The 13,828-nt window shown below is 44.0% G+C and overlaps 1 protein-coding gene across 3 annotated transcripts in view; it reads right to left on the bottom strand.

Moving 5' to 3' along the window:
- The window catches only part of C2H1orf94 (chromosome 2 C1orf94 homolog), a 282,773-nt gene that overhangs the window by 180,217 nt on the left and 88,728 nt on the right, over window positions 1–13,828 (bottom strand). For all 3 annotated transcript variants that reach the window (XM_056557010.1, XM_056557009.1, XM_056557011.1), the window contains one exon: window positions 1,050–1,249. In XM_056557010.1, coding sequence (XP_056412985.1) covers window positions 1,050–1,249 — 200 coding nt within the window. The remainder of the gene's footprint in view (window positions 1–1,049; window positions 1,250–13,828) is intronic.

Genomic DNA, 13,828 nt, shown 5'->3' with positions numbered 1-13,828 from the left:
GAATATTACGCTCCGCTACGCAACCTTTATTAGGCACTAATAGCAGGTGATTATGGCTTTTATTACTCTGCTCACCCTAACTGGCTGGCTACTATTATCTTTTCAGTTGTTGTACACACCAGTGCTGCAGCACACAGTCGCTGTGTACTACACCCAAAATTGCACTTTCTCTCTCAATCTCTCTCCCTTCCCTATCAGTGCTTCTAGGCTGGATTTGGGCTTGAGGTGAATCGCTGCTGTAATATACCCAAAATTGCACTGTCTCTCTCAATCTCTCTCCCTTCCCTATCAGTGCTTCTAGGCTGGATTTGGGCTTGAGGTGAAACGCTGCTGTAAAAATGCTTTTCTGTGCAACACATACTGCCCCTTTCTCTCTGCAATAGAACACTGTGAGTGACTGTCCGCAAGATAGCTGCTGATTATATAGGGCTGCGACATCACGAGGGTGGCTGGCTGCTGATAGGCTGCATGCTGCATGTGATTCAGGGTCATCCCTCCTACCCGTTTTCCCGCCTTCCCAGCGTTCTTTGCCCCATGTCCTGACATGTGGAGCCGCCATTTTAGATTCCCTGGAGCCTGGACCGCACTAAATGGAGTTTAATGAAGCGATTTGTGTGATCGAAGCGCGGTGATATTCAGATTTGTTGCAAAGCAAATTTTTTCTTAAATTCGACCAAAAAAGGTAATATCAGACAACCATTTTAAAAGTATTTTGCATCACAACAGCTAAATAATGTAATCAAATGCAATCCACAGTACTCTAAAATTAAATCCAAGGACACTGTTAGCAAATGATCAAATTGTATTAAGCTTGTATACATATGTGGGTTCTTCCCACCACAAGTGATGTCTCTTAAAGCTGAGGATCGAAAGCAACATGACAGCTTTTAGGGATGTCACTCAAGCTGTGGTGAGTGGAGCCTGAGCATGACTACAACTATGAAACCTTTGTGACTGGAAAAGGCATTTTATGCTACATTACCTATAAAGACGAACAGGACTCATGCACAGAACTTGCAGAATGGGTGGGAGACTAATAATGCACCTACCTGGAACTGTCCATAGTGCATTCCATGGGGCATCCAAAAAAATGGCACTGGAGGAAAGTTTGACATGTATGGCTGATTTTCTGGCATCTCAGGAACAGAAGAAGTGGGTGGCATGAATCCGGGGCCTGCCTGTTTCATGTTTCTGTTGTTAGCCTCACTGCCAGTAACTGATGCAACAGCTTTTATTGGCCTTTCAGAATCTAGAATAAAAAATTAAAAAATATATAAAAACATTGAATTAGTCTATGAAAAAGAAAAACATTGTATCACTTTAATTGTGAAAGCAAACAAACCAAGGAAATTGAATTCTGGCATTTCGCTAGGTATAAGATGTTAATCTCTATGTAATTTTACTTCACATGTGTTGAGGATTTGCCCTTCGCCTAGAAATTGGTGCAGGTCTAAGATCCCCAATCAGTGCTCCTACATTGGCAATGGTGACACATAGCTCTGATATACTGTAACCTGTGGTACTGCGGGGTCTCCATTAGTCAATATGTATGTGAAATTCATGTACAAAGTGAAAAGGTTATCTGATTGAAATCACAAATAAAACCAAGGGCATGTATCTAAAAGGATAAAAAGTCTGTCTCTGAAGAAAATTGTTCTGTAGCTCTCAGCTGAGGCCTATCCCTTATGTCTAGCTTGAAATACATTTCACAAAAAATCCTTTCTTTGCAGATATATAGTTACATATATAAAAAAAGAAAAAGAAAGCATTGTGTTTTGTCACAAAGTAAAAATTGTGATGTGGGCTTAATGTGGTTATATGTATATTTTTATAATGTGTAAGAAAATTGACATGTTTACAGGCAGCACACATTAAAAATATATCAGATTGAGGTTTTTATTATTATTTGATCTTCATTTAAGTCCATTGGAGAAAATTTATCAAGGCTTGCATGCAAGTGTTTTGGTGTTAAAAACAAAGTTATAGTCAAAAAATAAAGGGAACACTAAGATAACACATCCTAGATCTGAATGAATGAACTAATCGAATGAAATACTTTTGTCTTTGCATAAAGCCTTGTGTAAAAATGTGCAACTTTTTTTTTACACCAATTGATGTAAGCCTTGATAAATTCTCCCAATTGTCTTTGCCATATTAAGGGCCTGACTACCAGTAACAACCATATACTACTCTATGCCTAAATTATGGAGATGCTGTTCAGATTCAAAAACATGGAGAAAGTAGACAGTAAAACCAGGCCTAAGGTAGTCAGGTCCATTCTTGATCACATTGGAGAATTAGTTGCTTTTAAGCAGTGAAAGCAGGAAGGACTTAAATGACAGACCCCCTAAACTGAGATATGTGGAAACAGAAAAATGGTCAAACGATGGCACTACCTGGTGCCGTTACCAAGAGAGAGACAGGTATATGTAGTTACACAGAGTGCTCACATACCTGGCGATGTTGGGCTAAGAGCTCAACATCTATTTTAGCATGTAGTGACAAATTTCATTGTGTGGCTGCCCCGGACCTGGATCCACCTGCAGGGAAATGGCTAGAGAATACTTGCATTGCCGCTGGAGGAGTCCAAAAGGAGGAAAAACAATCCCGGGTTGGTTGGGGGGCGCACACTGCTAGCAGTAAAACCACCACGCGCACCGTGGACTAAAATTATTATTTTTTTATTTGGATAAAACAGACAACGCATTTCGATAGCGCCCGCTCTCTTTTTCAAGTCTCTCCTTGAAAAAGAGAGTAGGCACTCTAGAAACGCGTCATCTGTTTTATCCAAATAAAAAATAAAAAATTTTAATCCACAGTGCTCATGGTGCTTTTATTGCTTATGGTGTGCGCCCCCCAACCAACCTTTTTTCCTCTGCTCGGACTCCTCCAGCGATAATGCAAAGACCCCTAAACTATTATAGAACTTAGGCCAGACCACATAAACTAATACAAACCTCAGACCAGGCCACCTAAACTAATACAGATCCCAAACAAGAGCCCCTAAATGATTTAAGATACCAGACCAGAGCCCCTAAACTAAGAAAGACTCCAAACCAGAGCCCCTAAACTTAATATACACCCCAAACCTGTTCCCATAAACCGATACAGACTCCACACCAGCCCCCTAAATAAAGACCCAAAGGAGCTGACATACTTCAGGAGAAGGAGGAGGTCACAGCAACATGGCACTGGTAAGGGAAGTGGAACCAGCAGCACTTGCGGCTGTATAGGGTATACTCGACTAGTGTAGTTTGCAAGCAACCACCACAAGTCCTAAGGCTGGTTAGGAATGCATAATCTAGTGACTAGAGCCTTTAGTCAATAGAGGATGCATTGCTAACCAGCCTAAGGTTGTATACAAAGTCCTGATGCATACCAGTGTCAGGCATCTGGAGCAGAAAAAAGGACAGGAAAGTGGCTCACCTAAAATCTGCTCACAGAGTCAGCAAACACTACTCTTTTGGTGTGCAAGATCAGTGTTCATATCTGTAAGATGAGTGCTATGTTTACAACAATATACTTTATTAATGTTTTGCTACAGACTGTGTGTAAGAAATTAATCTGACTCAAAATGAATCTGTCAAAGTTGTAGGACACAAAAAAAAGAGTTCTTAAAATTATATGGGGAACAAAGCTCATCATCTATCCACGGGATAGGTGGATAAGTGTCTGATCACAGGGGATCTGACTGCTCGAACCACTCACAATCTCCTTATCTGCGAAGGTGGGGGCCAGAGCGCTATGAAGCGAATATTAAAGAATATTAAATTGAGTGATGAAAGCCAGGCCCCTACTGGAAATTGCAGGGTGATATGGAATTTGTTTTGTTTCCCAGATAACCCCTTTAACCCCTTAACGACGAAGGACGTAAATGTACGTCCTGGTGACGTGGTACTTAACGCACGCACCAGGACGTACATTTACGTCCTAAGCATAACCGCGGGCATCGGAGCGATGCCCGGATCATGCGCGGCAGGTCCCGGCTGTTGATCACAGCCAGGGACCCGCCGGTAATGGCGGACATCCGCGATCCCGTGAATGTCCGCCATTAACCCCTCAGATGCCGTGATCAATACCGATCACGGCATCTGCAGCATCGTGGTCACTTAATTGGATGATCGGATCGCCCGCAGCGTTGCCGCAGCGATCTGATCATCCTGAACGGCAGCCGGAGGTCCCCTCACCTGCCTCCGCTGTCTTCCAGGAGTCTTCTGCTCTGATCTGCCTTCCCGCAGACCAGAGCAGAAGATGACCGATAACCCTGATCAGTGCTGTGTCCTATACATAGCACTGAACAGGATTAGCAATCGAATGATTGCTTTAATTAGTCCCCTATGGGGACTATTAAAGTGTAAAAATAAAAGTAAAAAAGGTTAAAAAAAAAAGTAAAAAAAATTGAAAAACCCCCTCCCCCAATAAAAATGTAAATTGCCCCATTTTCCCTATTTCACCCCCAAAAAGTGTAAAAAAAAATATTTATATACATATTTGGTATCGCCGCGTGCGTAAATATCTTAACTATTAAAATAAAATGTTAATGATACCGTACGGTGAACGGCGTGAACGTAAAAAAAAAAGTCCAAAATAGATGCTTTTTTTATAACATTTTATTCCCAAAAAATCATAAAAAATGTATTAAAAGATTTATATAAGCAAATATGGTATCAATAAAAATAACAGATCACGGCGCAAAAAATGAGCCATCATACCGCCGCTTATATGGAAAAATGAAAAAGTTATAGGTCTTCAAAATAGGGGATCTTAAACAAACTAATTTGGTTAAAAATTTTGCGATTTTTTTTAAGCGCAACAGTAATAGAAAAGTATTATATCACAGGTATCATTTTAATCGTATTGACCCAAAGAATAAAGAACACATGTCACTTTTACCATAAATTGTACGCCGTGAAAACGAAACCTTCCAAAATTAGCAAAATTGCGGTTTTCTTTTTAATTTCCCCACACTAATAGTATTTTTTTGGTTGCTCCTTACATTTTATAATAAAGTGAGTGATGGCACAACAACGGACAACTGGTTTCACAAAAAACAAGCCCTCATACTAGTCTGTGGATGAAAATATAAAAGAGTTATGATTTTTTGAAGGCGAGGAGGAAAAAATGAAAACGTAAAAAAAACTATTTTCTGTGTCCTTAAGGCCCAAATGGGCTGCGTCCTTAAGGAGTTAAAGGGGAGTTCTGACTTAAATTAACTTATCCCCTATCTACAGTATAGGGAATAAAGGAGTGTGTTGCTACTCCATTCAATGTTTATGGAGCTTCCGGAGATCACCAGTGGCTCATGGAGAATGGATGGAGCAGCGGCATGCTAATTGACCCTCTGCTCTATTCAAAATAAATAAGTCAGGGCCGAGGCATAGCTTGTAACAAAAGGGCCTTTATGAGGCAGAGATGTCTTTTGGGCCCCCTTGGGCCCCTGGGCCCTAGGGCAACTATTACCTCTGCACTCCCTATAGTAACATCCCTGAGTCAGGGGATAAGGTAATTGAAGTTGTAACACCCCTTAAAGGAGATATCCAATAGTGAAAAATCTGAAAATAAGTACCTGCCAAAGGTCAGATCTTGACTCAATGATGCCACCGCACTTTTCATTATATGTCTGCCCCATCCCGTTTGTATGCTATGCCACTGTGAAGATAGCAGCACTTCCTGGTTATGGAGCCTGAGCTTCCATCATCTTCTTCACTCTGAAAAAATTACTTCCTCTCAAGTCTGTAACATAATGTACACCCCCAAAGCCTGCCCATACCACGCCCTACTGTGCTAAATCTCTGCCCTTCTTATTGCTTACAGCTCCTCCCCCCCCCCCCCCCCCCCGCTTTGGGACCTAATTTATCATGGGGAGGTTTCAAGTTTGCATGGGAAAGCACTGAGCAGGGGGGAGGGGGGGGAGGACGTCCACAGCTCTTCACCTCCATAATGATTTCAATGTGTGAGGAGACATACTGCACGGGCTGGGGATGATTTCTATATGTGAGGAGACATACTGCACTGCATGTGCTAAGGATGATTTCTATATGTGAGGAGACATATTACACTGCAGGGGCTGGGGATGATTTCTATATGTGAGTAGACATATTACACTGCAGGGGCTGGGGATGATTTCTATATGTGAGGAGACATACTGCAGGGGCTGGGGATGATTTCTATATGTGAGTAGACATATTACACTGCATGTGCTGGGGATGATTTCTATATGTGAGGAGACATACTGCACTGCAGGGGCTGGGGATGATTTCTATATGTGAGGAGACATACTGTAGTGCACGGGCTGGGGATGATTTCTATATGTGAGGAGACATATTACACTGCAGGGGCTGGGGATGATTTCTATATGTGAGGAGACATATTACACTGCAGGGGCTGGGGATGATTTCTATATGTGAGGAGACATATTACACTGCAGGGGCTGGGGATGATTTCTATATGTGAGGAGACATATTAAACTGCAGGGGCTGGGGATGATTTCTATATGTGAGGAGACATATTACACTGTAGGGGCTGGGGATGATTTCTATATGTGAGGAGACATATTACACTGCAGGGGCTGGGGATGATTTCTATATGTGAGGAGACATATTACACTGCACGGGCTGGGTATGATTTCTATATGTGAGGAGACATACTACACTGCAGGGGCTGGGGATGATTTCTATATGTGAGGAGACATATTACACTGCAGGGGCTGGTGATGATTTCTATATGTGAGGGGACATACTGCACTGCAGGGGCTGGGGATGATTTCTATATGTGAGGAGACATATTACACTGTAGGGGCTGGGGATGATTTCTATATGTGAGGAGACATACTGCACTGTACGGGCTGGGGATGATTTCTATATGTGAGGAGACATATTACACTGCAGGGGCTGGGGATGATTTCTATATGTGAGGAGACATATTAAACTGCAGGGGCTGGGGATGATTTCTATATGTGAGGAGACATATTACACTGCAGGGGCTGGGGATGATTTCTATATGTGAGGAGACATATTACACTGCAGGGGCTGGGGATGATTTCTATATGTGAGGAGACATACTGCACTGCAGGGGCTGGGGATGATTTCTATATGTGAGGAGACATACTGCACTGCAGGGGCTGGGGATGATTTCTATATGTGAGGAGACATATTACACTGCAGGGGCTGGGGATGATTTCTACATGTGAGGAGACATACTGCACTGCAGCGGCTGGGGATGATTTCTGCATGTGAGGAGACATACTGCACTGCAGGGGCTGGGGATGATTTCTATATGTGAGGAGACATATTACACTGCAGGGGCTGGGGATGATTTCTATATGTGAGGAGACATATTACACTGCAGGGGCTGGGGATGATTTCTATATGTGAGGAGACATATTACACTGCAGGGGCTGGGAATGATTTCTATATGCGAGGAGACATATTACACTGCAGTGGCTGGGGATGATTTCTATATGTGAGGAGACATATTACACTGCAGGGGCTGGGGATGATTTCTATATGTGAGGAGACATACTGCACTGCAGGGGCTGGGGATGATTTCTATATGTGAGGAGACATATTACACTGCAGGGGCTGGGGATGATTTCTACATGTGAGGAGACATACTGCACTGCAGCGGCTGGGGATGATTTCTGCATGTGAGGAGACATACTGCACTGCAGGGGCTGGGGATGATTTCTATATGTGAGGAGACATATTACACTGCAGGGGCTGGGGATGATTTCTATATGTGAGGAGACATATTACACTGCAGGGGCTGGGGATGATTTCTATATGTGAGGAGACATATTACACTGCAGGGGCTGGGAATGATTTCTATATGCGAGGAGACATATTACACTGCAGTGGCTGGGGATGATTTCTATATGTGAGGAGACATATTACACTGCAGGGGCTGGGGATGATTTCTATATGTGAGGAGACATACTGCACTGCAGGGGCTGGGGATGATTTCTATATGTGAGGAGACATATTACACTGCAGGGGCTGGGGATGATTTCTATATGTGAGGAGACATACTGCACTGCATGGGCTGGGGATGATTTCTATATGTGAGGAGACATATTACACTGCACGGGCTGGGGATGATTTCTATATGTGAGGTGACATACTGTACTGCACGGGCTGGGGATGATTTCTCTATATTTGAAGAGACATATTACACTGCAGGGGCTGGGGATGATTTCTATATGTGAGGAGACATACTGCACTGCAGGGGCTGGGGATGATTTCTATATGTGAGGAGACATATTACACTGCAGGGGCTGGGGATGATTTCTATATGTGAGGAGACATACTGCACTACACGGGCTGGGGATGATCTCTATATGTGAGGAGACATATTACACTGCAGGGGCTGGGGATGATTTCTATATGTGAGGAGACATACTGCACTGCAGGGGCTGGGGATGATTTCTATGTGTGAGGAGACATATTACACTGCACGGGCTGGGGATGATTTCTATATGTGAGGAGACATATTACACTGCAGGGGCTGGAGATGATTTTTCTATGTGAGGAGACATATTGAACTGCAGGGGCTGGGAATGATTTCTATATGTGAGGAGACATATTACACTGCAGGGGCTGGGGATGATTTCTATATGTGAGGAGACATATTACACTGCAGGGGCTGGGGATGATTTCTATTTTTTAGGAGACTTACTGCACTGCATGGTCTGGGGAAGATTTCTATATGTGAGGATACATACTGCACTACAGGGGCTGGGGATGATTTCTATATGTAAGGAGACATATTACACTGCACGGGCTGGGGATGATTTCTATATGTGAGGAGACATATTGCACTGCAGGGGCTGGGGATGATTTCTATATGTGAGGAGACATATTACACTGCACGGGCTGGGGATGATTTCTATATGTGAAGAGACATATTACACTGCAGGGGCTGGTGATGATTTCTATATGTGAGGAGACATATTACACTGCAGTGGCTGGGGATGATTTTTATATGTGAGGAGATATACTGCACTGCAGGGGCTGGGGATGATTTCTAGATGTAAGGAGACATACTGCACTGCATGGGCTGGGGATGATTTCTATATGTGAGGAGACATATTACACTGCAGGGGCTGGGGATGATTTCTATATTTGAGGAGACATATTACATTACAGGGGCTGGGGATGATTTCTATATGTGAGGAGACATATTACACTGCATGGGCTGGGGATGATTTCTATATGTGAAGAGACATATTACACTGCAGGGGCTGGGGATGATTTCTAGATGTGAGGAGACATGTTGCACTGCAGGGGCCGGGAATTATTTCTATATGTGAGGAGACATATTACACTGCAGGGGCTGGGGGTGATTTCCATATGTGAGGAGACATATTACACTGCATGGGCTGGGGATGATTTCTATATGTGAGGAGACATATTACACTGCCGGGGCTGGGGATGATTTCTATATGTGAGGAGACATATTACACTGCAGGGGCTGGGGATGATTTCTATATGTGAGGAGACATATTACACTGAAGGGGCTGGGGATGATTTCTATATGTGAGGAGACATATTACACTGCAGGGGCTGGGGATGATTTCAATATGTGAGGAGACATACTGCACTGCAGGGGCTGGGGATGATTTCTATATGTGAGGAGACATACTGCACTGCAGGGGCGGGGGATGATTTCTATATGTAAGGAGACATACTGCACTGCAGGGGCTGGGGATGATTTCTATATGTGAGGAGACATACTGCACTGCACGGGCTGGGGATGATTTCTATATGTGAGGAGACATATTACACTGCACGGGCTGGGAATGATTTCTATATGTGAAGAGACATATTACACTGCAGGGGCTGGGGATGATTTCTATATGTGAGGAGACATACTGCACTGCAGGGGCTGGGAATGATTTCTATATGTGAGGAGACATATTACACTGCACAGGCTGGGGATGATTTCTATATGTGAGGAGACATATTACACTGCAGGGGCTGGGGATGATTTCTATATGTGAGGAGACATATTACACTGCAGGGGCTGGGGATGATTTCTATATGTGAGGAGACATATCACACTTCAGGAGCTGGGGATGATTTCTATATGTGAGGAGACATATTACACTGGATGGGCTGGGGATGATTGCTATATGTGAGAAGACATATTACACTGCAGGGGCTGGGGATGATTTCTATATGTGAGGAGACATATCACACTTCAGGAGCTGGGGATGATTTCTATATGTGAGGAGACATATTACACTGGATGGGCTGGGGATGATTGCTATATGTGAGAAGACATATTACACTGCACGGGCTGGGGATGATTTCTATATGTGAGGAGACATATTACACTGCAGGGGCTGGGGATGATTTCTATATGTGAGGAGACATATTACACTGCACGGGCTGGGGATGATTGCTATATGTGAGGAGACATATTACACAGCAGGGGCTGGGGATGATTTCTATATGTGAGGAGACATATTACACTGCAGGCGCTGGGGATGATTTTTATATGTGAGGAGACATATTACACTGCAGGGGCTGGGGATGATTTCTATATGTGAGGAGACATACTGCACTGCAGGGGCTGGGGATGATTTCTATATGTGAGGAGACATACTGCACTGCAGGGGCTGGGAATGATTTCTATATGTGAGGAGACATATTACACTGCAGGGGCTGGGGATGATTTTTATATGTGAGGAGACATATTACACTGCACGGGCTGGGTATGATTTCTATATGTGAAGAGACATATTACACTGCAGGGGCTGGGGATGATTTCTAGATGTGAGGACACATACTGCACTGCAGGGGCTGGGAATGATTTCTATATGTGAGGAGACATATTACACTGCAGGGGCTGGGGGTGATTTTCATATGTGAGGAGACATATTACACTGCACGGGCTGGGTATGATTTCTATATGTGAAGAGACATATTACACTGCAGGGGCTGGGGATGATTTCTAGATGTGAGGACACATACTGCACTGCAGGGGATGGGGATGATTTCTATATGTGAGGAGACATATTACACTGCACGGGCTGGGGATGATTTCTATATGTGAGGAGACATATTACACTGCACGGGCTGGGGATGATTGCTATATGTGAGGAGACATATTACACTGCACGGGCTGGGGATGATTTCTATATGTGAGGAGACATATTACACTGCAGGGGCTGGGGATGATTTCTATATGTGAAAAGACATATTACACTGCAGGGGCTGGGGATGATTTCTATTTTTTAGGAGACTTACTGCACTGCATGGTCTGGGGAAGATTTCTATATGTGAGGATACATACTGCACTACAGGGGCTGGGGATGATTTCTATATGTAAGGAGACATATTACACTGCACGGGCTGGGGATGATTTCTATATGTGAGGAGACATATTGCACTGCAGGGGCTGGGGATGATTTCTATATGTGAGGAGACATATTACACTGCACGGGCTGGGGATGATTTCTATATGTGAAGAGACATATTACACTGCAGGGGCTGGTGATGATTTCTATATGTGAGGAGACATATTACACTGCAGTGGCTGGGGATGATTTTTATATGTGAGGAGATATACTGCACTGCAGGGGCTGGGGATGATTTCTAGATGTAAGGAGACATACTGCACTGCATGGGCTGGGGATGATTTCTATATGTGAGGAGACATATTACACTGCAGGGGCTGGGGATGATTTCTATATTTGAGGAGACATATTACATTACAGGGGCTGGGGATGATTTCTATATGTGAGGAGACATATTACACTGCATGGGCTGGGGATGATTTCTATATGTGAAGAGACATATTACACTGCAGGGGCTGGGGATGATTTCTAGATGTGAGGAGACATGTTGCACTGCAGGGGCCGGGAATTATTTCTATATGTGAGGAGACATATTACACTGCAGGGGCTGGGGGTGATTTCCATATGTGAGGAGACATATTACACTGCATGGGCTGGGGATGATTTCTATATGTGAGGAGACATATTACACTGCCGGGGCTGGGGATGATTTCTATATGTGAGGAGACATATTACACTGCAGGGGCTGGGGATGATTTCTATATGTGAGGAGACATATTACACTGAAGGGGCTGGGGATGATTTTTATATGTGAGGAGACATATTACACTGCAGGGGCTGGGGATGATTTCAATATGTGAGGAGACATACTGCACTGCAGGGGCTGGGGATGATTTCTATATGTGAGGAGACATACTGCACTGCAGGGGCGGGGGATGATTTCTATATGTAAGGAGACATACTGCACTGCAGGGGCTGGGGATGATTTCTATATGTGAGGAGACATATTACACTGCAGGGGCTGGGGATGATTTTTATATGTGAGGAGACATATTACACTGCACGGGCTGGGTATGATTTCTATATGTGAAGAGACATATTACACTGCAGGGGCTGGGGATGATTTCTAGATGTGAGGACACATACTGCACTGCAGGGGCTGGGAATGATTTCTATATGTGAGGAGACATATTACACTGCAGGGGCTGGGGGTGATTTCCAAATGTGAGGAGACATATTACACTGCATGGGCTGGGGATGATTTCTATATGTGAGGAGACATATTACACTGCAGGGGCTGGGGATGATTTCTATATGTGAGGAGACATATTACACTGCACGGGCTGGGGATGATTGCTATATGTGAGGAGACATATTACACTGCACGGGCTGGGGATGATTTCTATATGTGAGGAGACATATTACACTGCACGGGCTGGGGATGATTTCTATATGTGAAGAGACATATTACACTGCAGGGGCTGGGGATGATTTCTAGATGTGAGGAGACATACTGCACTGCACGGGCTGGGGATGATTTCTATATGTGAGGAGACATACTGCACTGCACGGGCTGGGGATGATTTCTATATGTGAGGAGACATATTACACTGCAGGTGCTGGGGATGATTTCTATATGTGAGGAGACATATTACGCTGCACGGGCTGGGGATGATTTCTATATGTGAGGAGACATATTACACTGCACGGGCTGGGAATGATTTCTATATGTGAGGAGACATATTACACTGCACGGGCTGGGGATGATTTCTATATGTGAGGAGACATACTACACTGCACGGGCTGGGGATGATTGCTATATGTGAGGAGACATATTACACTGCAGGGGCTGGGGATGATTTCTATATGTGAGGAGACATATTACACTGCACGGGCTGGGGATGATTTCTATATGTGAGGAGACATATTACACTGCACGGGCTGGGGATGATTTCTATATGTGAAAAGACATATTACACTGCAGGGGCTGGGGATGATTTCTAGATGTGAGGAGACATATTACACTGCAGGTGCTGGGGATGATTTCTATATGTGAGGAGACATACTGCACTGCATGGGCTGGGGATGATTTCTATATGTGAGGAGACATATTACACTGCAGAGGCTGGGGATGATTTCTATTTGTAAGGAGACATACTGCACTGCACGGGCTGGGGATGATTTCTATATGTGAGGAGACATACTGCACTGCATGGGCTGGGGATGATTTCTATATGTGAGGAGACATATTACACTGCAGAGGCTGGGGATGATTTCTATTTGTAAGGAGACATACTGCACTGCACGGGCTGGGGATGATTTCTATATGTGAGGAGACATATTACACTGCAGGGGCTGGGGATGATTTCTATATGTGAGGAGACATATTACACTGCACGGGCTGGGGATGATTGCTATATGTGAGGAGACATATTACACAGCAGGGGCTGGGGATGATTTCTATATGTGAGGAGACATATTACACTGCAGGCGCTGGGGATGAATTTTATATGTGAGGAGACATATTAC

The sequence above is a fragment of the Hyla sarda genome, chromosome 2 (assembly GCF_029499605.1).
Source record: "Hyla sarda isolate aHylSar1 chromosome 2, aHylSar1.hap1, whole genome shotgun sequence".
Classification (NCBI taxonomy): domain Eukaryota; kingdom Metazoa; phylum Chordata; class Amphibia; order Anura; family Hylidae; genus Hyla; species Hyla sarda.
The sequence above is the reverse complement of the archived record's forward strand: the minus strand, read 5'-3'. Positions and strand labels throughout refer to the sequence as shown.